Source organism: Colossoma macropomum, unplaced genomic scaffold (assembly GCF_904425465.1).
Source record: "Colossoma macropomum unplaced genomic scaffold, Colossoma_macropomum, whole genome shotgun sequence".
Lineage (NCBI taxonomy): Eukaryota > Metazoa > Chordata > Actinopteri > Characiformes > Serrasalmidae > Colossoma > Colossoma macropomum.
This window is the reverse complement of record NW_023494806.1, coordinates 19,777,076-19,802,826: the sequence shown is the minus strand read 5'-3', so window position 1 is coordinate 19,802,826 and position 25,751 is coordinate 19,777,076. Positions and strand designations below refer to the sequence as shown.

Below are 25,751 nucleotides of genomic sequence, written 5' to 3'. Positions count from 1 at the left end.
CATCAGGCTCCAACCTAAAGAATGGGCGAGCCTGAGCAGTGAGTGATTAGGCATCATTGTATTTCACTAATCAAAGATCAGTAACGGGACCGGCATCGTAGCAGAGCGGCACTCTGAGAGGAGAGGCTGAGGGAGTGGAGGACTGCCAGGTTTGGTCGGATTGTGTTTCTGTATCTTTGTGTTACACACCCAGTAGAGTAGGAGACACCCAGTTAAGCACTGAATAAGATCTGGTTGCCTGCACCCCCCTGACCAGGCCATGAATGATTTAGCATAGCTGCTAGGGCTGCTAGCACAAGGAGCTAGAATCCAAACCAACTCTGCAGATGCTGGAAGAGGGTAGCGTGAAGTAAGGTCATCTTCTAGAACTCCGGAAGATCTTAGGATTCCATTCTAGAACCTGTGTGGAACTCCAAGGGCGTTCTGTGGAACAAGCTAGCATGGGAGGACTTGCTTGTATCTAGATGTGGTTGAACTTTCTGAGGGCAATACAGGGCTGGATGTCATCTGTTGGAAGATACTGAGCAGACTACAGTGAAGATGCAGGTATGATGAGTGTCTGTAGTCGTCCTGGGATCTGGGAGGTACATGCCAAGGGTGTGCCCAGATGATGGTGAACAAATTTTGATTTCAAACCTTATAAAGACTGGCATGTGTTGAAGGTAGCAGTAGTTTCATTTGTGCTGCGCAACAAAGGATTCAAGAATATTTGTTGCAGCATATGTAGTGCAGTCTAAGAGTTCTTACTCATGGTTTTATGCTTGATTTTCTCCTCTCTCCCAGAGATGAAAGCTTTAAGTGCAGTTTATCCGATCGGGACAGTTTTGGTGGTCTACCAGGTCTTCCAGGTGGTTGTTAGGAGTCCCACTTTCTCTGTAGTTTTTAATAGATTTTGAATTCTAGTTTTGGAAACTCGCCTTCTCTTTCCCTATACCAGTGGATTATCTTATATCTAATCTCTTCAGAATTACTTCTTGAAAATCTTAATGTCCATTTTGATTTTTGATTAAATAAATGATGGGTGGCCTCTGACTTTTGCATGGTACTGTATGTAGCTACATTTCAAGGCCTTTGAATTATGCCCACTCAGGTCTTCTACTATGGTCTGATGCACTATAGTTTTCTCACCCAAATCCCCCATCAATGCCATTGATCATTGATAAGAAGCAACCTACAGTGCGGCTCACCACCCACTTTCTACGAGAGGAGCGTAACAGGATCTCACAGGTCATTTCAAGAGATCCTGTCATGGATAGTCTTTCTTCTTCTTGGCCTAACCAGCTTGAGGAGTAGAGTATCCTCCCTCTCTCTCTGTGTTTCATTCTCCCTCTCTCTCCTTCCCTCCCTCCCTCCCTCTTTCTTTCCCTCAGATGAGGTCATCTCCACTCAGCCATGACGGACACACTACACTGGGCTGAGGGACCATCTCTTAATTAAAAGACAATGGCTTCACTACTGAGGACACTTGGTAACGCACCTGGTCTGACAATGAGGTGGTTGAGTTCATAGTAGGACTTTCTTTGGGTTCTTCCGGCCGTTTTCTTACAGTCACTTCAAAACTGCATAGCTCATGAACTAGGCCTTGAACATCATGGCAAGGTGGTCCGTGTACAGATTAGGTGTCCTAAATCTTTATAATCATCGCAAGCATTGAGAGCACAAGTGAAAGAAAACTAGCCCCACCTTTTTCATGAGTTCCACCAAACAGGAACATTGTGCTTCTTGAAGGACTATTCAACGTCTTGAGATACTTCAAAGCAAAGTTCTGAAAATAGAGGTTTCGTTTTAGATCTTAACCTTATTTAAGGCACATTTCTCAAAGGAGGAGCTGGACTTCCCTGCACTGACATCCATATGTCTTATCATGCTTATTGTATCACTTTAAGAGGCTACCTTATGAACTATGAACAGGTTAACAGTTCCAGAGCTATAAGAAACCTTTGGCGTTCATAAGAACAAGCTACAGAATACTACTGCCACGTTTTCAAGCATGACTGCTGTGTTCCTTCTAGATTCAGCATCTTGAGGTGCTTAAAAGCAATGTGTTGTCTTGGTCTTGTTTACAACCATTTCTCAAGGTAGGATCTTACTTTAAGTGGTCATCCAATGCTCCATGGACAATTTAGCTGTTCCTATACAGTCTATGCATGGGGGAGTTCCAACATTTTGCTCCTTGAAGGACTTCAACATCTTGAAATGCTTAAATGCAATGCGCTGTTGTTTTGGGTCTCTAATTTACAGCTGTTTCTCAAGGGAGGAACTCCCTTCAGGAGGTCACTTTATGGTCCATGGATAGAAACCTTTACAGTCTATACACAGGGTTCATAAGAACTGAAGGTGCAAACTAACACCACCTTTTTCATGAGTTCCACCAAATAGGAACATTTTGCTCCTTGAAAGACTCTTCAAAGTATTGAGACCCTTGAAAGCAAATTTTGGTCTTGATTTGGATCTTAACCTAATTTATGGCTCTCTTCTCAAGGGAGGAACTCCCTTTATGGTGCATGGATAGTTTAGCTGTTCCAGAAGCATGAGAAACCTTTACAGTCACTGCACAGGCTTCATCAGAATCAACACCACATCACTTTTTTCATGATTTCCACCAAAATGAACATTGTGCTTCTTAAAGGACGCTTAAATAAAAGCACTATTTCGGTCTTGTTTTGGATCTCTTAACCTAATTTACAGCACCGTTCTTAGGGGAGGAACCGGCCTTTCCTGCACCAATGTCTGTACGTCTTATCGTGCCCGATGTGTCACACTCTGAAGTATTAGCATCCCTTCTGTCTCTGCGTCCATTGTTCTGGCCGTTCGGCTCCAAGTTCAGCCTGTTCCCATGTAGGAGCGATGGAAAATAAGAGAGAGTGGAGATGGGGGGTGGTGGGGCAGTTCCACCCTCTTCACAATGCCCCCCGAGACTCAGATTGGTTCTGACATCTCAAATGGGGGACCTTCAATGATATTGTTCACCTGCCTCTTTGGCTTAGAGCGAGGGGTGAGAGGGGGGTGGGGGGTGTTTTAGGGTCGGTTGTTGGAGGGGGTGTTATGAAGTGATGGTGGTAAGTTTGTGGGGTTTTTTTCTGGAAGGGCCTGAAAATGTTTTTGGTGGACAGGTGGGAGAAAGCCACCCGGGATGGAGTGAACTCCACACTCCAATGGACAGACATACACGCACCCCACCCTTCCTGAACTTTGGGGTTCAGTAGTCCATATTACTGCTCATAACAAGCCCCTATTGTCTGGCCGGAGGGCGTTCTAATTGAGGGATCCCGAGAGCAGCAGGACACGGACCGTTACAGCACTATTTAGTCTGCGCCGTTGTCTCAAGAAGGCCCCATTTTCAGATCAGACAAACATAGAGAACCCTCCCTCCTCCTCCTCCCTCTCTCTCTCTCTCTCTTTCTCTCACTCTCTCTCGCTCTCTGTCCCCCGCTCCTTTGCCCTCTTCTCTTTCTCCATCCCTCCATCCCTCCCTCCTGCAGCCCAAATAGGCCAAATCTCCCCTATTGTCCACGGACTGGCCAGTGTGAAATTCGGGGTGACGTTAAATGTTTTCTAATGAATAAATTTTGAAAGGATATGCAGAGGGAATATATGTAATGGAATGTAGACTGCATTTTAAAAGCTTTTTCATTGTCCCTCGTCTTTTTTCAAAGGAATTTACAGGACAAAAAAAGAAAGGGAAAAAAGTGGCCTCTTTCAGGAGAGGGCTAACGAGGATTGTGTGCGTGAAGGGGGAGATTTCAGGAGGCTTTGGGTCATTAGATTAGATTTAATGTTTCTTTTTTTTTCATTGTAATTTGAAAGTCAAATAACTGCTGCTTCTCAGCAATGGAGGGAAAAAGAAGACATGAAAACAGAACAGAAAGAAAAAAGGATTTGAAAACGTGTATTTATATATAGTTTTAAAAAATAATTTTTATTTTATTTATTCTGAATCAGAATCTGTTAATAATTCAACAGGTGCTTCCAAGTAACCAACCAACTCACTAACTAACTAAACAACTAACTAATTAAATAACTAACTAAATCCATACAGAAAGAAACAAACAAATACATACATACATACTTTTAAAAATAAAAATCAGTCAGCTTTATTCATTTTATTGTGAACTGAACACACAAACAAACAAACAAACAAACAAATAATTAAAACCTAATTAAAAAAACCAGTCAAGGAATTTTCTTCAAGGAATCAAAAAATTAGACAGAGATTAATATAAAAAGAAATCTAATTTGTTTGTTTTTTTATTTTTACCTCCATAAAAAATATAATCAGAGAAAATTAACTCACACTTTTCCAAAATCAGTCCTATTTTTATTTAGATAGCCCCCTATATTATATTTTCTAAAGATGTTCAAATTATTAAGAAACTCCACATAAGTCCATTCTACACAGTGTTAGAGTTGGGAGTAGGATTAGTACCAGGTTAGAGTTAGAGTTAGATTTTGAGTCGAGGAACATGGAAAATGAATGTTAATTTAACATATATTTAGATGAATGTAAGTTGAATTCAAGCCATCTACAAAGCATCTACAGTAGGTTATCCAAATACAGAATTAGTGAAAACTCAACTCTACTTTTCAAGTAAGCTGATGTGAGTCTCTCTGTACTTAACACCAATATAAACCTCATTATGATCTAACTGACCCCTGAGTGCCTGGAAGCGCTCACAACTGAAAGAGGTCTCATTTATGAGATAACAGTTAATATAGCATTTATTACACATTATATGTCTAAAGTATGGAGCGCCTTTCCTCAGTGCATGTCTCAGTGAAGGCCTAAACCGATGTGAGAGTGTGTTTAAAGGGCACTGGAGTGGAGGTGATGTGACACGATCTGCGGGCACACGTCCAGTCGCCCAGAGCTGCTCATATGGGCTTCAGGGAAGGAGTTATGCTGTCAGTCATACGGGCAGACGATATCTAATTACACCACGCAGAGCTCCAGGAGAGAGGAGAGCTCCATAAAGACCCTTAGTTAAACATCAGCAGGAGATTATGCGCTTGGATGACTGCGGCTCAATTATGCGTCTATAAGAGCCCAGCACTCGATCTGAGTATGATTATCACAAGTGTGTCCGAGGGGAAACGGGTCACCTTCTCTGTGTGACGTTCTCCGAGGAGTGATCTGAGTTTATTCTAGCATTTCAGCTAATTCAGTTCAGATCTGCAGAAATGTTGCTGCTAAGCTGGTGGGCCTGTTCATTTACTGTTCACTGTTTCCTGCCGGTGATGGTTTCTTTTGCCCCTTTTGGTTCTCTGAAGAACCTTTCAGTGAATGGTCCTATAAAGAACTTGGTTTATGAGATGTTGGGTGTGAAGCTCCACATAATGTAAAGGGTATACATTCTCAGAAAAAAGCGTTCTATATATTATCAAAAAAGGTGCTATGAGAGACCTCAACACCACTGAATGTGTTTGAGAAGCAGAAAATGCTAAACCAACTTCTAAGACTGGACTTTAAGATAGTTAAGTGACCCTTATTAGTCCCACAACAGGAAATTTTACTTCCGCATTTTAACCCATCCATGTAGCAGTAGTTCTGCTATTGTTGTCAAGCTTTTAACAACAGGAGAAAAAAATTGGTGGTGTCTAGAATCATTTTAAAAAGGTTCTATATAGAAAACGTTCTATATAGAACTAATGGTTCTAAGTAGAAGTTACCTTTACTAAAAAGAACCATTTTTAAGAGTGTATGCTTAAGCCAAGAACATTTGAGAACAGTTATTTTTAAGAGTGCTGTTAAACTCCTGCTGTATCAATTGTGTGCTATTATTAATTATAATCAAGGTTCTCCAATTACAGTTCCAGTGTGTTTTGTGTAGTGTTCTTGAGCCAGCTTGTCAGATGAATACACTTGTGAGTTAAATCAGATATGATAGAACATGCTGGTGTCAGGCCCATATTAGGCAATCTAAGCTGGTTCTCTCTATGAGAAAAATGAATGGCGTTTTCAAAATCTATTGTGTCTTGTGGTAAACAAAAATGGTCCCAACTCAGTAAGTTCTGCCATGTGAACTTGTTTCCCACTGAATCCTCTGAGTTGTGAAGTTTGCTTCACAGTCAAAATATAAATATATTGCTACACCAGCTACTGAAACTGCAGCCTGAAACTGCCAAAGCCTCTGAACTGACACACTGGACTAAGCCTGCTGGTTTGCAATGGGTATTTTGGTGAAGTCGGTCTTATGCTGTCAATTTAGTGCATGGCAGTGTTAGTTTGCATGAGCCAATCACCTTCAGTCTTGCTAAGCAATGTCCTTCTCTACTTGGCAGAAAGGAAAAGGTAAGCTGGGTCACTTGGACCTGGAGGGAGCGCTGACTGCCAGAGACAGAGTTGGCGTCCAGGACTTTGTGCTGCTGGACGCCCACAACAGTGAAACAGCCTTCCTGGATAATCTGAAGAAGCGCTTCTCGGAGGACCTGATATATGTGAGTGAGGTCCTGACGTCCCAAAGCAGATACTGATGATGAATAGGAGAAGCAGACTGGCATGATAGAGAATCAATATAAATCAATCGCCCACTCTGTTAAATAACAGATATATAACATGCTGAAGAATCGTTTTATGGTAATCATTTAATTGTATTCACATCTCTTTGAAGACCTACATTGGGACCCTTCTGATCTCAGTCAACCCGTACAAAGAGCTGGATATCTACAACAAGAAACACATGGACCTTTACATGGGGGTCAATTTCTATGAGCTTCCACCTCACATGTGAGTCAGTTTGTGTTCATTTGCAGTCGTCTTAAGTCTTCTTAGAGTGTTTGTGTGGGTTTATAGCACAGCATCAAAAAGGGTTCTTTTATTTTACAATGACAAGCTTGTAACAATAGCAGAACTCTTTTCAGTCTAAAGAACCATTTTACCATGCAAAGAACCATTTAATCATGAAGTGGTTCTGTGTAGAATTCAGGGAACTCATGGTGCCTTTACTAAAGAACCTTTGAAGAACCATCTTTTTTAAGTGTGTAGTTTGGGTGCTCGAGAACTGAAAATAGATTCCTTGATTTCTAAGACCTGTAATGTATATGTTTTCCTTACACTACAGTTACGCACTGGCTGATAATGCCTACCACACCATGCTAACAGAGGCTAACAACCACTTTATCCTGATCTCTGGAGAGAGCGGGGCGGGTAAAACTGAGGCCTCTAAGAAGATCCTGCAGTATTATGCTGTTAGCTGCCCCAGCAGCGCCCTACTGGACACCGTCCGGGACCGCATGCTCATGTCCAATCCTGTCCTGGAGGTCAGAACAGAGATAATTCCGCATTTTCGTTTGAAAGGGGAATTCCACTGACTTTTCAAATGTCTGCATAATTCAGTGCTTGAGAAGTAAACAGAGAGATTCAGAGTGGTTTGGTGTGAAATGGTTCAGATGTCTTTACAGTGGTGGTGATAGGAACCAGGGGTCGCCATGACTACAACACAAATATAGACATTTTATTTACTATCCAGAACCACCAGTGAAACTACACGAGTTTATATGGGATGCTGATGTTCATGAATAGTAGATTTAGGCCGAAATCTTCTTAAAACTATCATAAAACAGAGTCTCAGACATCAGGCAGTGAATTCATAACCATTTCATGCAATAACTTTCTGTGGAACGGAGCTTTTAGAGGTGGATGTCTGGTTCCTATCACCACCACTGTGAACAATTCTGACTGTAAGTTTTCTCTAGAACAGAGCATTTCATACCAAACCACTCTGACTGACAATATTATGCAGACAATATTATGCAGACCCTTTTGCTGCTGTAATTTGACCAAATTGTACAGTAAATGATGAGTTAAATGTATGTTGAATTAGTTGTTGATGAGTTGAATTTGCTGTGTTAGTGCAGGGAAAAGACCAGAAAGATGAACCCATTGACGAGTATTTGTAGATAATTCATGAGATGAGTGATAAAGGTGGCTTTGTTTTCCGATCAGGCCTTTGGAAATGCCAAAACACTGAAGAATGACAACTCCAGCCGCTTCGGAAAGTACATGGACATCCAGTTCGACAGTCAGGTTAGAACTGTTTTTAATGTTGAACCATTTTTACTGTTTTTAAAATTGTCATTAATTTCACCATTTTTATGTTCTGCCATTATTTTTTGTTAAAATCGTATTAAGACCCGTTTCTGAATGGAGGCTTCCAGTGGCTAAGCACTGCTGATTATCTCTTTTAATGAATGAAAGCTAGTAGCATCACTATCATCATAACTGGATTGCTGAGGGTGATGTTTTAGGCAGTGCTCAATTTTGTTGGACCATGTTTGGCCAGCTTTAAGTTCCAGCTCTGCCATTCTGTCTTGTAGGGAGATGCGGTTGGGGGCCACATCCTCAGCTATCTGCTGGAGAAGTCCCGGGTGGTCCATCAGAACCATGGTGAGAGGAACTTTCACATCTTCTATCAGCTGGTGGAGGGAGGAGAGGAGGACCTGCTGAGGCAGCTGGGCCTGGAGAGAGACACGCAGCACTATAATTACCTGGTGGGGGTACGGCGGCCAGATCTTATTTCAACTTTAACTGGCCACAAAGGAACATGCTAGAATGGCCTCTGGGGCCAGTTTTTAGTTAGTCTTCCAAATTGCTCTAGATAGTATTAACATAGTACTGTTGACTCAATCCAAATAAACAGGTTTATGATAAACACGCTATGGTATAATGGAGAATATGAGATGTAAGGTTTGCTTTGTTTCATGTTTCTGAGGTTTGTATTATTGCTGTACTTCTGCAGGGTGAGTGTGCCAATGTGAGCTCCATCAATGATAAGAACGACTGGAAAACAGTCAAAAATGCCCTCTCGGTCATCCACTTTGATAACAGTGACATTGAGGTGAGAACATACAGCAACAGTAAGATCAGACTTGCAGTATTAGGAAGGTTCTCCTTTTGAGTCTTGGTTCCTCTCAGTGGTTCTTCTTGACACGGTTTCCTTTGGCGATGCTCAGTGGGGAACTACATTTTCGGAAAGCTGCTGTGTGACGATGTGTGATGTACAATGTGCCATACAAATTAAAATGATTTGATTTCACTTCAATTGTATGGATCCCCTAAGGTGATTGATGATTATTTTGAATAGGATGTGGCCACAAATTAATATATTGAGGCCATGTGTTAAGTTACTTATAACTTGTGGCCTCAATATATTGATGTTTAGCCTCAGTATATTAATTTGTGGCCTCAATATAGTATTTTGTAGCCTTAATATAGCTATTTGTGGCTTCATTGTAGGAATTTAGGCCTCAATACATTAATTAGTGGCATCAATATATTCATTTGTGGCCTCAATACAGGAATTTGTGGCCTCATTACAATTATTTGCAGCCTCAGTATATTAATTTGTGGTCTCAATATATTCATTTGTGGTCATAATATATAACTGTGGCTTCAATATATTAATTAATGGCCTCAGTATATTAATTTGTGGCCACAATATATTAATCTATTGCCTTAATGTATTGATATGTGGCCTCTATATATTTAATTGTGGCCACATCTTGTTAAAAAGTCATCACCACATCACCTTACACTTTTGTGTAGTCATTTAAAGGTGCCACTTAACTGATCACTCATCTGCTTTTTCCCAAAGCACCTGTTTGGGGTCATTGCCAGTGTACTGCACCTGGGGAACGTCCATTTTGACGGAGATACGAAAGGCTACGCTGTCCTTAACTCCAATGCAGAACTGCGCTGGGTATCAAAGGTGCGATGACATCACATACTCTGCGATCCCATCAGCCTGCCAGCCATGATCTCCAAAAATAGTCTGCGTGTAAAAGTAGTCCTTCTAAATTTTACACCTGTGATCTTTAGGCAGTTCACCTAGAGGTGTTTTTAAGGGAGTTATCACACACATTGTTACTGAAACTGAATGAAAATCTCTGCTTCCTGTGCAGCTGATTGGGGTCCATGTTCAGGTTCTTCAGGAGGCTCTGACCTACAGGAAGATCGAGGCCAAAACAGATGAGGTAACATAGACAGACAAGCCTGATGAAACGTCTTTGAGACATTCATTGTAAGCTGGTGGTAAACACAGAGGAAGTGATCAAGATCAGAGTTCTTGCTTGCACAGGCAGGCTGCAGAATTATTGGCACTCTTTAAAAAAGTGAGCAAAGCAGATGATGTCATTTTTCACACTGCTGATCATTTTACAATGAACAGACTCAAATTAAGCCAAAGCCTAGACTAAAAGGAATTTCCAATGGTTTTCAGTGGATTCACTGTTGGCAGTTCAATTTAGTCCAAGACCATGCTTAATCCAGGTCTGTGTAACCTGGATTAACCCAAGGTGTTAGGATTTAAAGTTGCTTCAAGTACTTCAATTCGCATGTGAAGTGCTTGCCACATTTGCTGGCCACACGTCTTTAAACAACACTATAAGTAAACCATTATGTATGTATGTTTGTATATATATATATATATATATATATATATATATATATATATATATATATATATATATATATATATATATATATGGATCAAGACTTGATAATACATGAGATGTGATAATACCCATAAATTAATGTGTCTTATTATAACAAAACAGTGCACAGCAGCAGTTTAATGCTGTCTAACTCTGACCTGGGGTTTCAGGTGATGTGCCCCTTCATGGTGGACCATGCCGTCTATGTCAGAGATGCACTGGCCAAAGCCATTTATGGACGCACCTTCACCTGGCTAGTTAACCGCATCAACGAGTCGCTGGAGAATCAGGTCAGGAAACAAAAAATAGATTACCATCAAAGGAAAATGAGCTTTGATGGAAACCAAATACCTCATGTTCTCAAATCCAGTTTCTCAAAGCCAGATTCAGTTTAATACTGGTTTAGGAGATTCCCAGTTTAGGACCAGGTTCTCACACAAAGGTTGAATTTATTTAATTTCATTTTGATCCCAGATTTAGGTTGATACAGTCTAAGAAACTACTGCAGTAATATAAGACACATCACATCTCATCACTGCACTTCATTTCTGATTTTTAGGACTCGACCAGAAAGACAGTTATCGGGCTGCTTGACATCTATGGGTTCGAGGTCTTCTATGTGAACAGGTACATGTTTGAAGCAAGGTGTCTACTATCTGTGTGTCCTGTGGCCATGTTAAACAACAAAACTGATCTATGGGTCATCATGGAAATACAGGTTGTCACCATAGCTACCTCAGAAGACCGCCCTTTTTAAGATGTTAAGCTGCGGAACATTTTCCACAGCGCTGTACATTATTAACTCCTAGTGTACTAATTCAAGAGCTCCAATTAGCGCCTTGTGCTGATAACTGATACTGAGATGCACGTCTAATGAAGCATGTGATCCTTGCACCCTTGTAACTGAGGACACTGTTGCTCAACATGTATACAGTGCAATAGATATTGCTTTACATCGTATCAGATAAGATCTCGTGGATAAAAGATAAGGCATGCATGAGGATGTGCACTGTGTGGATGCCCATATTTGCTGTGTATCTGTGATTGTGACTGCCTGATTCATTGCTGTGTTTGTTTATGTTTAGTTTTGAGCAGTTTTGCATTAATTATTGCAACGAGAAGCTCCAGCAGCTGTTTATCCAGCTCACACTCAAGGCGGAGCAGGAGGAGTATGAGGCCGAGGGCATTGAGGTAAGGCCCACGGGTCCTTATTGCACCTTTAATGCAGAGGGAATTGGGGTAATGCAGACAACTCCTTATTGTAACTTTAATGCAGAAGGTATTGGGGTAAGGCCCATGGCACAATCCTATTCGGCCCGCAAAATTATTTTAATTTTCTATTAAAATTAGCCAGTTTCACCATGAGCTGCACTACAGTTCCCAGCATGCACTGCAACGTAATGTGTGCTCACACCCCTGGGGTAAGACATGGAACCTCTTAATCTATGATTAATGTAAAAGGGCACTGAGGTAAGCTACACAACTCTTTATCATACCTTTAATTCAGAAGGCATTGGGGTAAGACATGCAAACTCTTGTTCTAAGTTTAATATAGAGAGAATTTGGGTTAGGCACACAACTCTTTATTGTACCTTTAATTTAGAAGGCCCTGGGGTAAGACACGCAACCTCTTATTCTGCCTTTAATGTAAAAGACATTGGGGTTAGGCAAACAACTCTTTATTGTACCTTTAATTGCAAAGGCATTGGTTAAGACACAAAACTCCTTATTGTCCCTTCGGTGCACAGGACTTTGGGTAAGATGCACAACTCCATATTGTACCTTTAATATAGAGATCACCGGGGTAAGACATACAATGACTTGTCCTCATATTTTTGGGTGGAAAATTTATGATATGAAGAAATGTAGGCCTAATGTATCTTCCAGAGTTTTACAGAGGTAAACATCACTTTATATTATCACTATACTTTGACCTGAAAGGTTACTGTTTGATTATAATGATACTGTGATGATAATGCAAATCTACATAGTAATCTGAGACTATTTGTTCACTTTTTGTGTGTCAGTGGGAACCAGTGCAGTTCTTCAATAACAAGATCATCTGTGACCTGGTGGAGGAGAAATACAGAGGCATCATCTCAGTGCTGGTATGATTTATCTTCATTATTAGCTGTGACCAAACTGTGGCCACCTGGATCTGAGCTCTGGATCTGAAGCTACTGATGTGCCGTTTCAGTTTTTGCATAGCGATCTGACCTCTCAGTCTGCCAAAAAGCCACTTTGTAACCATGTGATTGCACTACTGTCTTCCTCAGATGCTTTATGATTTGTCTGAGGTACAGAAAACCTCCATACTGGCTGATGATAGAAAAGACATTGCTGAATATGCTGTAACCAGGGCACTTTCCTCTATTCAGTTTGGTTTAATGCAAATTATTGTATGTGTGGTTAGGATGAGGAGTGCTTGAGGCCAGGTGATGCCACTGATCTCACATTTCTGGAGAAACTGGAGGAGAAAATGGGGAACCATCCTCACTTCGTCACGTGAGTCTAAAAATGAAGAACACAATCACAACTCTCTTCTTAAATATTCAGTTTAACAAAGTCGAACAGAAAAAGGCAAAACTGGTCAAAACATCTACTCTATGTGTCCAAAGGTTTGTAGACACGTGTTCATTGATTCTTTTGTAATTAATGGTATTAAGCTAAATGTTGGAACATTACTGTGATTTAAAGCATTATTGAGGTCAGGTACTGTTGGATGGTCAGTTCTTGATCACTCCATCTCATCCCAAAGGTATTGGATGGAGCGCCATCTCGCAGAACGCAGCTCCACTGCTCCACAGCCCAATGCTGGGGCGCTTTATACGCTTCTAACCGACGGTTGACATTGACCTTAGGCTCCAGAGCATCCCACTCTATTCATTTATGCTTTTCTGTGGAGATTATATGGAAGTCTGGACACATTTGGACGTGAACATCAAACCATCTGTTGATGTACAGTTTGTGTTAGTCATCCTCTAGTCTTTCATCTGTGGTCAGTTTCTGACAACAGAGCAGTCAGGAAACAGTGTGTTAATACCAGAACATACCAGCACCACACACACTACCATGTCAGTGTCACTGCTGTGCTGAGAATGAACCACCACCCAAATAATATCTGGACAACAGTGGTTCTGTGGTCAGAAACTGACCGGTGATGAATTGAGTAAAGGGGAGCTGATAAACTGCAGCAACAGATGGACTACAGTCTGTAACTGTACACCTACATAATGGAGCTATTAGGTAGTGTTTCTAATTAAGTGGCCAGTGAGTGGAAGCACAAGGTAGGTGTTTCTAATAAAGTGGCCAGTGAGTGGAAGCACAAGGTAGGTGTTTCTTATAAAGTGGCCAGTTAGTGGAGGTACAAAGTAGGTGTTTCCAATAAAGCAACCCGTGAGTACAAGGGAGTTTCTAGTACAGTGGACAGCATATGTGTAACTGGAAATATGGAATAATATATTTTATTTCCCTCAGTTGGCTCAGTGTTTATCTCAGGAGTAGCTGAAGTAGCACTGTGTGATGTGCAATCTGAGTATTTGCCAAGCACTGCTGCTTCTGAAACTGAAGCGTTCACCCCCCCCGGTCAGTCTCTGTTATCCCTGCTGACAGGCAGGCTGTGATACTGCCTTACTCACTCTTTATCCAGACTGAATACGTATTTAAAGTTACCTGGTGACTGGCTGTGTCCCAGAACACATGTGAACTAGGTGGGTACATTTCCAGATAAAGAGACAGCGTCCATGATTTAAATAGAAGCAACTACCTGCTGCCCTGCAGAGACCTAATCTAACCTAATATTCAGACGTTGAGTAACCATTAGAAGTTTAGAGTTATTGTTGTTTTGCTAAACTATGTAATTACATAAATAATTGCATATTACTGTAGTCATATTGGAGTTACATTCTGTACCAACAGATTCAAGTGTTCACTTTTGACTTTTTTCCATTTGTTTAGATGTTAAATCGTGACAGAAACATTAAAGGATCCTTTAATTCAGAAGTCATGGGTGTAAAACAGAAATATTAAATATCATTGTAATTAGAGTTATAAATAAGGCTGTGATGCATGTCTAATATCTGTAATTTTCGAACTGAATGGCAGACACAAACTCGCTGATAAGAAGACCCGTAAGACTCTGGATAGGGGCGACTTCCGACTGCTTCATTACGCTGGCGAGGTGACCTACTGTGTTGTAGGTAAGCAACATTACCATAAATGCAACAATAAACATCACAGTATTATAAAAATTAGAAAATGTTAGAAAAAAATAATATATATATATATGTATATATATATGTATATATATATATATATATATATATATATATATATAAATTAGAAAAAAATACAATAAATGCTAAAATTAACAATTAAAATATATTTTCTAGTTTAAATATGAGCTTTAATATTCATACCACTCATATTGTTGCAGTTAAACCTTTTTTTTGTTTGTTTTGGTTTTTTTTGCCCCATGATTAGCACTCAGAAAAACAAATGGCTGTTGTTAAATTCACATCATTAAACTTGATTTGTTGACATAAGAAAGCATAGTTTATGAATTTATCTTAGGGTCTATGTATTGTGACTGGCAAATACTTTAAGGAGAGGCACCTTGACTTAATCCTACTGTGTAAATCCTTGAGTAACGGCTGATCTGGGAACAGTTTTTTGTCAATAACGAGTGGATGAATACATTTGTATGAACTGGAGAAGCTGATCATAGGTCAGCGCTCTCACCCTGGGACGCTTTGAGCGCTTTAGCCCTAAGCAGTCTTGTCTCCTCTCACTTTTTGGCAGGCTTCATTGACAAAAACAATGACCTATTGTACAGGCACATCAAAGAGGTGAGTGGACTGAAGCTGAGGGATTACGCTGAGGCCGGGAGAAAGCAGGACGAGTCGGCCCAGAGTGTTCCTTAATTATTTACCCTGCAGTGGACTTAGTGTAAATTATACAGGAGCCGAGAGCAGCGAATCGGACTGACAAGATCATCTCTATATGTGTGTGTGTGTGTGTGTGTGTCCACCAGGCGATGCGGCAGTCTAAGAACTCTATAATACGGCAGTGTTTCTTGTGCGATGAGGTGGACAGCAGGAGAAGGCCAGAGACGGTGAGGCTCTGATTGGTGTGATAAGGGAAAAATGACCAATCAGAAACCTGTAATTCAAACACATACCTATCAATAAGATGAAGCTTTGCTCTGACACATCACCACCACTGACCACCACCATTTCGACCACTATTTTGTCTCACAACACCCTGCTTGCATCCCTCCACCATAAATGACTTCTAAAAATAACTTTTCTCAGACCCATCGTAAAATGAATTAGGCATCAGGCAGTGAATTCATTTCATGTAACTTTTCTGTGAGGGAGCTTTTAGAGGTGGACGTCTGGTTCCTATCACCACCACTGTGAACAATTCTGACTCTGTAAGTTTCTCTTGAACAGAGCCTTTTACCCCAAACCACTCTGAATGACTCTGTTCACATCTAATTATGCAGAAATTCCCTCCCCTTTAATTCCCCTGTAAATTGCTGTTGGGAACAGCCTACCCTAAATGATTTGAGAGCTGTCTAGAGGACCACAGTCCAGCATAGTTTTGCTGCTGAAACACACCATCTAAACCTAGAAATTGAGTTTAAATCAGCAGTTAATCAGCAGTTTGAGCAATCTGTGCTGGATTAAGCCCCCCTGTAGCTAAACACCACTGAGCTATGCAAACCTGAGGCAAACTGAACCCAAGATCTCCGTTAAATCAGATAGATTACCAACCTGCTGTGTATCTGAATGGGACATTCAGGTGGCGACTCAGTTTAAGAACAGTCTGCTGGAGCTGACGGAGATCCTCATGGCGAAGGAGGCCTGGTATGTGCGCTGCCTCAAGTCCAACGACAACAAGCAGTCAGGTAAGTTAGTCAGTGCTTCCTATAGAAAACATTAGACGCAGGTCTTCTGTACACCTCTGATTAGCATTAGTTTTCTCCGTGTCTCTCCTTTAGGCAAGTTTGATGACGTCCTAGTGAGGCACCAGGTGAAGTACTTGGGCCTGATAGAACATCTGAGGGTTCGGCGGGCCGGTTTTGCATATCGGAGGAGATACGAGGAGTTTCTGAAAAGGTAGTCTGACTCTGGAGAACCTACTTTTGTTATCACATCATGTTTATAATAATATCAAGCCAATTTTATATCCACCGGGCAATAACAACATGGTTCCATACAAAGTGCTTTTTTACTACCTACTTTTTCACATTATTTTGAATATTTTACACATTTTAGAGTAATATTCAATACTGTGAGAGAGAACTAAACTGTTCTGCATAAACCCTGTGATGTTGGTCAGGTACAAGCCCTTGTGTCCTGATACATGGCCTCACTGGCGAGGGGTGCCTGCGGACGGGGTGGAGAAACTGGTGAAGCACCTGGGCTACCAGCCTGATGAGTACAAGATGGGCAGGTAACACACAAACATGTTTAAAAAGACTTTTCTGAATGGAAAATGGTGGTGGGTGTTTCCAATAAAGTGACAGGGAACCACCATCTTTAGTGATTTTGTTTCTCTTGCTGTTGTTTGCAGGACTAAAATATTCATTCGTTATGCCAGGACGCTGTTCGCCACTGAGGACGCCTTTGAGATCTGTAAACATGAGTTAGGTCAGTAGAGAGGAGCTCAGTGAGCCACTTGACTAATCACTTGATTACTTTGCTAATTGGTTGATTTAATTAGATATACGTTAAAAATACAATATTTCAAATCTTTAAATAGAATCTAGATATTCTTTAAGTACTTACGAAATGTAGGTAGATATTTTAAAGGTCAGTTTATTTCCATTATTAAGGATTTAATAATAATTCAATCTGAAACGAATATCAGTAACATTGTGACACAGTAATGTCTGTGTTGCAGCTACGAGGATACAAGCCAAGTACAAAGGTTATCGAGCTAAAGGAGAGTTTAAGAAGCAGAAGGAAGCAGGTGAGTCACAGATCATTTGGATCCACGTTTCATCTAAAATGTTTAGAGTAAAAACACTATATGGAGACTGTAGTTCTAGTTGAGACTGAGTTGAATCTTCCTCCCATCAGCGACTAAAATCGAGACGTGCTGGCGAGGAGTTCAGGCTCGTAAGGAGAGAGAGAGACGAGCCTGGGCCGTCAAAGTCATCAAAAAGTAAGTAGACTAAGGCCTTTAGGACAGAGACGCTCAAAGGAATAAACATTAAGGGAGTCATGGGTTGAACAAACGTGATACTGTGCCAAAAGTATGGAAGCAAATTTTTAGTTTTAAGATTATTTTACAGTGAAATCAGTTTGGCTGCCGGAGGAGTTTCGGTTATTATCAACTAGATTATCCACAGCAGGTTTTTTAATGTGCTAATAAGCATATTGCTGTCTCTTATTGATTGAAAAAATAATGGCATATTCATTCATTCATTCACTCATTTATTTATTTATTTATTTATTTATTATTAGTGTTAATTACATACTATTGCCCTGTATTGTATTTCTTGGCATTTTTACCATAGTTTTAATCATAGTCAGACTCATCTGTGAGTATCAGGCTCCAGGATCAAAGTGTGGCACACCTAATAGGAGCGTGAAATAAGTTTAATGTGTTTTCATGCTTTCATTTCTGTTTTGTGTAGATTTATTAAAGGATATATGACGCGTGGTCAGGCAAAAACAACCGACAACTCTGAATATCTGGCCTTCGTCAGACAGAGTTACCTCAACAGGCTGAAAGATGCTCTACCAAAGACGGTTTTGGACAAAACAACATGGCTCACCCCTCCACCAGTGATGACAGAGGTACTGAGATATCTTACTGAGATTTACAGGAGGTTTGCAGATCGAGTCTCTGACAGATTTTGTTTGCTTGAGCTTAGCTGGTTTCAAACTGAATAGATTTTGTGCACGAGCTGATGTTTATATGTTTATTAATAAGTAAATAAAAGGCAAAAACATAAACAAATAAGCAAGGCCATTTTCAGTCCCACTCCTGGTCTACTATTCTGCACAGCTTAGTGTTTTCCCTTCTCTAAAACACCTCAACGTCTAATAAGATCTTTAAGTAGCTGTTGAGTTGAATCAGACACTGTGAACTGTGAGAACTTTGGAGAACTTTGTTCTTGTTCTCACAGACGTCGGAGCTTCTGAGGCAGCTGCATTCGCGCTGGTTGGTGAGGAAGTATGTGCGAGGCATCACACCCCAGAAGAAAGCTCAGGTACCATCATCACCTCATCTCCACTCTGACTCCAGATTCTGTGCTGGAAATCTTGGACCTAGTGACGTTCTGTCTTAGTCTGAACTAAAAGCTCTCCTCGAAATGAATAAAGACAAGCTTGGCTTATTAGCATTTTTGGATGAGGTCCACCTTTAAGGTGTTTGGATACGGTGTTTAGCACAAACAGCACTGGACGGGTTCTTTTAGAAGATGTAATTTAGGACTGTTGGAATTCCAGAGAGGACATGAGGTAGTTATAATTTTCTGGACTGAATATTTTGAGATCATGTTTTAATTGTCAAACAAAAGTTGTTTTCTTGAGATCACAACTTATTTTTTTCATGATCTCATGATTATCAAGATTATCAAGCTGTCTAAGAAAAAAAAAACTTTTGTTACCTTCAGATCAAAAGACAAATGAGTTATGATCTTGAGAAAACAACATTTGTTATCTTGAGATCTCAAGATAAATAAATTATGATCTTGAGAAAACAACATATGTTATCTTGAGATCACCAGACAAGTAAGTTGTGATCTTGATAAAACAACATTCGTTATCTTGAGATCACCAGACAAATAAGTTGTAATCTCAAGATCACAGTCCAGAAAATTATGACTACCTCATGTCCTTCCATAATTACTGATTACTGGACTACTTCGAATTTAACTGGCTAATCTGGTTTCTTAATTGTTTAATTTGCATATAAAGAAGGAATAATCTGACTTACTGAAATTGCCTAATCAAAAATGCAATCTTTAAATAGTAAATCTCAAAATAAATCTTCAAAAAAGTTATGCATTTTTCCTAGTCCTAATCTGATTACATCTGATTTTTGTAATCAGACTATGTAGTCTAGATCACATGCAGTCCATTACCATCCAGCAACCACATAAAATCTATGAAAGTCTCAAACTAAACTAAATTTTGTCTAGAAAACTAGCCTTTAGTGTCCTAATGAAATGTCACCCCTCCTTGATAATAGATCTGATATAGTGATAAATCATCAGCCATTTTTCTTTTTGATCATTTTCAGGAAAACCTCCTTATGATGTGTTTAATGTTAATATGATGTAATAATATAATAACGTTAAGATGACTTCTCTGTTTGTAGATGCAGATAAAGGTCGTCACCAGTGCCATCTTTAAGGGGAAGAAGGACAGTTACCCTCAGAGTGTCGCTGTGCCTTTCCAGGACACCAGAATCAGTCAGTACACTGTATTCTCTCAATCTTCTCCATTAGTGCCATACATCATTTAAATTAGAGTTTCAGTCCTTTATTTGACCCACTGTGCAGATGACCATAAGGTTTATTTCTGGTCAGTTTGCTCTGGTTTATAATGCCTCCATAACCACTAACACCATGTTGTCTTTGAATACTGTGTTGTGTCCACTTTCTCTGTGCGCTGAGCAGGTGAGCAGGACATTAACATGCGCGTCCTGCAGACGATACGCCACGAACGCATCAAGGTACATCATAAAGACGAGTCCAGCTCATGATAGCATCGCTTTCAGCATTCGGCATCACTTCAAATTAACAACACAGAAGTGCTTAAAGACAAATCATAGCTTCTCTTATCTAGTTTGTCTCTTTATCAGTCTTTGTCTTGGGGCCTCTCACTCTTTTTGACTCTCTCTCTCTGTAGTACAGCGTTCCTGTGGTGAAATATGATCGGAACGGGTTTAAGCCTAGACCGAGGCAGCTGATCCTGACCCAGTCTGCAGTCTACCTTGTAGAAGAGGCCAAGATCAAACAGAGAGTGGACTACGTCTCACTCAAAGGTGACACTACTGAACTGTATACAATATATATTCAGGCCTGGTTTTCTGGGCTGAGATTAAACCTGGTCTTGGTTTAAACTAACCCATCAGTGGGGATTCTCAATTTTGCACCTGTAAGTGCCCATATCTTGCAATTTTTCGTGTTTATGAAACCTTGCATCTCTAAAATGGTAACTTTACAGGAGAAGAAAAAAATCTTCTTAACATATAATGGAAGTTAATGTAACTTTTTTAAAAAAAAATGTAATTTTGGACCATTTCTGTTTTTTCATTCATCGTGAGTTTTCAAATTATGTAAAAGAAGTAAAAACAACAAAAATGGACATGCAACGTTTTTTGTGCAACAGCAATGAGGTTCACTTTTGACGTTTTATGTTTTTTTTATGTTTATATATCAAAATTGGCCATAATTAATTTTTCACATTTTCTCTCTTCATGAAAAATTAGCCTTTGTTACTTAGTCTTTTTTTACTGCACCTTTAAGACTAAATGAACACTGTTCTGATTGGCTACCTTGTATTGTGCCTCATTCAAAAAGCATCCAGACTGAAACACACATTATAACCTTGGTGTGAGTGGGCGGAGCTAAACTGATGTAGACTGAAATGGATGAAAATATGTAAATATGTTGTTTTTTAATGACATCACAAAAACAATAAGTTAAAAAAGGGGCTGTTTTTGCATTTTAGCATCTATATAAGGTCTGAACGGACTGAGTGAATGGGAGGGTTTGAAACTTTCACAATGTTTTCATACTACATCAAAATTATTTTAGTCCACAAAAGCGAGGAATATTTGGTTTTCCATCATATGGGCCCTTTAAACCAACAGGTTGGTGGTCAGCTAGCATACTGTAAACTGAATCATGCTAATAAATCTCCATTATTGCTAAATTATTGTACATATTGTGACATTATTGAATATTTTTCATGTTGATGTGTTCAGAGTGCATTACTGTGTTTCCTGTTGTAAGAGGCTGATGCTGCACTGTTGTTGTAAAATGCTCTGCTGATGTATCTGCAGGTGTTTCTGTCAGTAATCTGGGCGACACTATGATGATCCTCCACGTTGCTAATGATGACCACAAACAAAAGGTACTGACAGAGCCAGCTTCAAGGCCACGAAAGAAGTTTTTGTCTAAAAGAATGACAAAAATGATATTTGTTTTGAATTTATGAGTTGAAATTTTAAAGGACATAAAATTTAATGAATGTCAGTCATTTGGAATCAAATGATGCTGTAACTGATATCAGTGAATGAATCCTCCTTTATCAGGGGGACCTTGTGCTTCAGTGCGACCACCTCTATGAGTTTTTGACCAAACTGAGCGTGCTCGCAAACAAGCAGAACACCATCAAGGTGCTTCAGGGAAGGTAAGGCTCTGACATCACTTCCTGTCTGATGTAAAATGAATGGTGTTCTTGAATAAAGCAGCTGTTATGCAGATTTGCAGAGCTTCAGAAGATCATTCACCAGATAGTGAGCATCAACCCATTCATTCTACATGTAGTGTGATGAGGAGCAGTTTCACAGAACATGTTGTGATCAGTTTAAAGTGGTACAGTTTTGTACAGCTATACTTTGAATGAACAACAAGCAGAAATTTGATTACCTGAAATTAAGATGCATAAAAAACTGAATCAAATATGGGTTTTCAGTTGTTTTATTAAGATTCAACAGTCACATGACCAAAAGACTGAAATCATGATAAATATCTGTTATAATAACTCACTTTTTAGCCACATGGTTTGATCAGCTTGTAAAATTGTAAAATCAGATTGTTAAACATTTCAAATATGATCCCTTTTGTGTTAATTAAGCTTTCTAGACTAAAATGTTTTGTGTTTTTAAGTTGTTTTGCAGCAAAGACCTCAAATATCATTTTCAAAAAAATGAATAATAGGGCAAAAAGTTAATCTGCGAATCTGTTTTTGCAGAAACATAGCCAAGTGCATTTGTCTTCTGATTTATGATGGGTTAATAATAATACTTCTAATAATAATTATGTAGTTTACATGATTAACAGATATGCTGAATACTTGACAAGAGGCAAGTTTAAGGAAAGTGATGCCGCTTTATAGTTTTTAACGTTAAGTAATCTTAGCAGGCGATAGTCTGTACACTATCTACACTGCGAACTCTTGGCTTCAAGTGGAATTCCACCAGTTTTTCAAATTTTCTTTATAATTAAATGGCTGAGATGTAAAGAAAGTTGTTCAGAGTGCTTTGATGTGAAATGCTTCATTCTAGTAAAACTTGCTGACTCAATTTCTTTACAGTGTCTTCGTCCAGTTTTATATGGAATGTTGATGATAGTAAAATAGTGTAAAATCTAAAAAGATCACCTCCACTGTGCGCAGTTTTGACTCTGTAAGAGTCTTTAGAGTAAAGTATTTTACATCAGACCGCTCTGAATGATTCTGTTTCTGGTTCTTAACCATTTGATTGTGCAGAAATTCAGAAAAATCGGTGGAATTCATGCAGTTTTTCCATTTTTTAAAGACGCAGTGTGTAAGATTTAGTGGCATCTAGTGGTGAAGTTGCAGATTACAACCAACCAAATGCCCCTCACATGGTTTTCTGTACTATACTGTACTATATTCCTTTTCTGCTAAATGATCCCCCTAAATCTCACAAGCTGCACCTTTAAATTTCAGCAATGTTAGCATGCAGTTTGGACGCCCTGGTTTATATCGCTGTTGTCGGGACAAAACCTCGTATCTCCTTTTCAGTTTTTGACATAATTTGAAAATTACCCTTTACATTGTACGTAAATTCCATGATGAATGGACCAAAAGAAACGGCCCAAAATGACTTGGAAAAAAGTCTGGTTTCATTAACTTACATTAAAAATAAAGGAAGTTTTTTTTTCTCTTGTAAAGTCATTTGTAAAGTCTCTTGTAAAGTTTTTTTTCAGACACCAGCGATATATACATGTATATATATATATATATATATATATATATGTAATATGTCATGTAGAGTGCCTTGTACTCTATATGGCCTGTAATTAATGGATTAATGTTTCATCTTCTTCAAGTATAAAGTTCGAAATCCAGGAGGAAAGGAGAACTTTGTGGACTTCAGCACTGGGCAGGAGCCCCTGGTGTACAAGGGCAAGAATGGCCATCTGACAGTGGTGAGTGAAAAACTACATCCTTACAAGAATATCCAGAAAAACATGCTCTACACAGACATACTGGGCACAGAAACTTTGGGGGTAATTTCACATCTTAGAAGTGCATTTCAAAACAAAGACGGTCTGTGAGATAAAGTTCAGCAAAGATAGGTACAAGTCAGTAGGTGGGGATCCCTCGTAGCACAGTCAATACCATCAAGCCGAAACTGGGAAAAGGTTCCTTTTTCAATGCACCAGTGACCCAAAGCAACCACCCAGTGTCTAAAGGGCTCATATGTTAAAGTCCTTGAGTGGCTTAGTCATTCTGGACTTCCATTGAAAACCAAACTGGCAGAGCATCAACAGGCCGTGTAAAGAGGAATGGACAGATGTTCATCCAGTTAGGTGTACAAAGTTGGTGCAGATGTGTCCAAAAAACCCTAAGGCTGGGTTTAAGGAAAAGGCTTCCCCTTAAATATAAACACCTTAAATTCCCAGGACTGTTTGATTGTGAGTCTTATTATTCAGTAATTATGTGAGAAATAATGCAAAATGTCTGGTTGCTCTTCAGTTATAGGAGTGAGGAGTGGAGGCCTCTAATGGCTCCAGGCCAGTCCAGGCTATTTTATCTAACCCAGTATATTAATTTTATTCTTTTTTCCAGAAATTTTGTTACATTTTAAAGTACATAGTGACTTTTTATACCTGCTGTATGCAGCGCAGAAGTTTGTCTATCATCCATGCTTCATATTTATTCTGACACAACTGATGCTGAGCTCTTATCTGTGTGGCTCTTGTGTGTCGGGAGCTGAACAGAGGAATAACATGGACTGATCTGATATTTTGGCTGCTCTGTTTGCTGCATCACAGTCATACGTCATCTGTCATCTGTTTCCCAGGTCACACCTCGGACGAGGACTCGATGAGCTGAATCATGGAGGAAGATATGACCACTGACCTCTCACACATACAGAGCTGATCACCCCCACATCCATACCTACTCACGTCTGATAGATCTTGCAAGGTCCAGTCATGTCAGTTTCAAAGTAATAGTTTGGTAATAAAAAAAATAATAATAATTTACACAATTTCCCCCTTACGTCAAACTTAATTAGCAAAGACTGCACCAGCGCTGTATTTGAATGCTGCTGCTACACCTGCACCAGAATGTTGTAGCATAATTATGCTAAATAGCCTTCGCCTCTTACTTTCAGTTCAGCATTTTATTTGATTGATGTTATTTAAATAAGAATATTGTAAATTGTAAAATCTCAGTTGGCTTATTAAAAAGCCAACAATATTATTTCTATTCCAAATCAGACTAGGGGTGGGCAATATGACACTTCTTTATCATTATCATGATAAACTCTGTCAAAATACACTTTTCTGATTATATCGTGGATATCGTCAGTACTTAAAGAACACAGACAGACTACGTTTCATTACAAACTGAGCATAATTAAGCAGGTTTAAGTGGATTTAGTGCAGTGCAGTATGTAAAACATGAATAATATAAACATGAATAAAAATCATTGTAGCTGTAAGTTAATTATTTTAGTGTAACTTATTAAATCTCAGAAAAATGAAATATCATTATGCATATCCTGTAGCGTGAAAATGTCTTAAAGTACTGTGATATTTTGCGTCATCTCGCCCACCCCCAGCTCAGACTACCAAACATACTGGAAATAAGATGGTGTGTTGCACATTTCATTTAGCCCAAAAAAGCCATCAGCTAATTCGGTTGTAAAGAAATTGGAATCATCTTTAAAAATTCATGATCAGTGCACGCTTCTTGTTAGCTACATTAGCCGTGTAGCTTCAGTGCTAACACTAAAGAAGCAAACCTCAATGTCTTGGCTGATCAACTACAGTTGGGTTGAGTGGGGAAAACTGTGCAAATGTATTTTTTTGGCTATCACTTAAACCTAAAATGCCCTTCTGCTCCACTCAGCACTGCCTTACACATGACTGTAATGTAGCTCACTTGCCTATATAAGGTTTTTATTCTCATTCTTGCGAACAATGAACACAAGGGGACACAGTAGCTGACCACAAAGATGACCACATTTCAGTCCCAGACACACTGAGCACATCTGATATCAGTAAATTAAAGCTAAACATAATCAGTAACTTTATCTCGGTTTTATTTACATATTTTATGTTCCATTTGCTGAACCTGTAACATGAAGCCATA

General features: G+C 39.5%; 1 protein-coding gene across 1 annotated transcript; it reads left to right on the top strand.

Annotated features, from left to right (window-relative positions):
• The first annotated feature begins 348 nt into the window (after positions 1–348).
• Positions 349–24,560, top strand: myo1ha (myosin IHa). The gene is made up of 33 exons (XM_036598481.1): positions 349–546; positions 6,280–6,435; positions 6,609–6,724; positions 7,059–7,257; positions 7,943–8,023; positions 8,314–8,493; positions 8,736–8,834; positions 9,591–9,704; positions 9,898–9,969; positions 10,599–10,718; positions 10,988–11,055; positions 11,514–11,619; positions 12,456–12,536; positions 12,842–12,933; positions 14,533–14,627; positions 15,229–15,275; positions 15,461–15,541; positions 16,234–16,339; positions 16,433–16,550; positions 16,774–16,887; positions 17,008–17,084; positions 17,338–17,406; positions 17,517–17,601; positions 18,077–18,239; positions 18,572–18,655; positions 19,768–19,861; positions 20,069–20,124; positions 20,301–20,436; positions 21,460–21,530; positions 21,712–21,809; positions 22,265–22,272; positions 23,484–23,575; positions 24,454–24,560. The coding sequence occupies exons 1-33, from the start codon at positions 541–543 to the stop codon at positions 24,478–24,480; spliced, it is 3,111 nt and encodes a 1,036-aa protein (XP_036454374.1). The 5' UTR covers positions 349–540; the 3' UTR covers positions 24,481–24,560.
• The last annotated feature ends 1,191 nt before the right edge of the window (positions 24,561–25,751 follow it).

Coding starts and splice junctions, on each gene's coding strand:
- myo1ha (XM_036598481.1), top strand. Junction 8,835..9,590: donor TTGATAACAGTGACATTGAG/GTGAGAACATAC, acceptor TTTTTCCCAAAG/CACCTGTTTGGGGTCATTGC. Junction 17,602..18,076: donor GCCGTCAAAGTCATCAAAAA/GTAAGTAGACTA, acceptor TGTTTTGTGTAG/ATTTATTAAAGGATATATGA.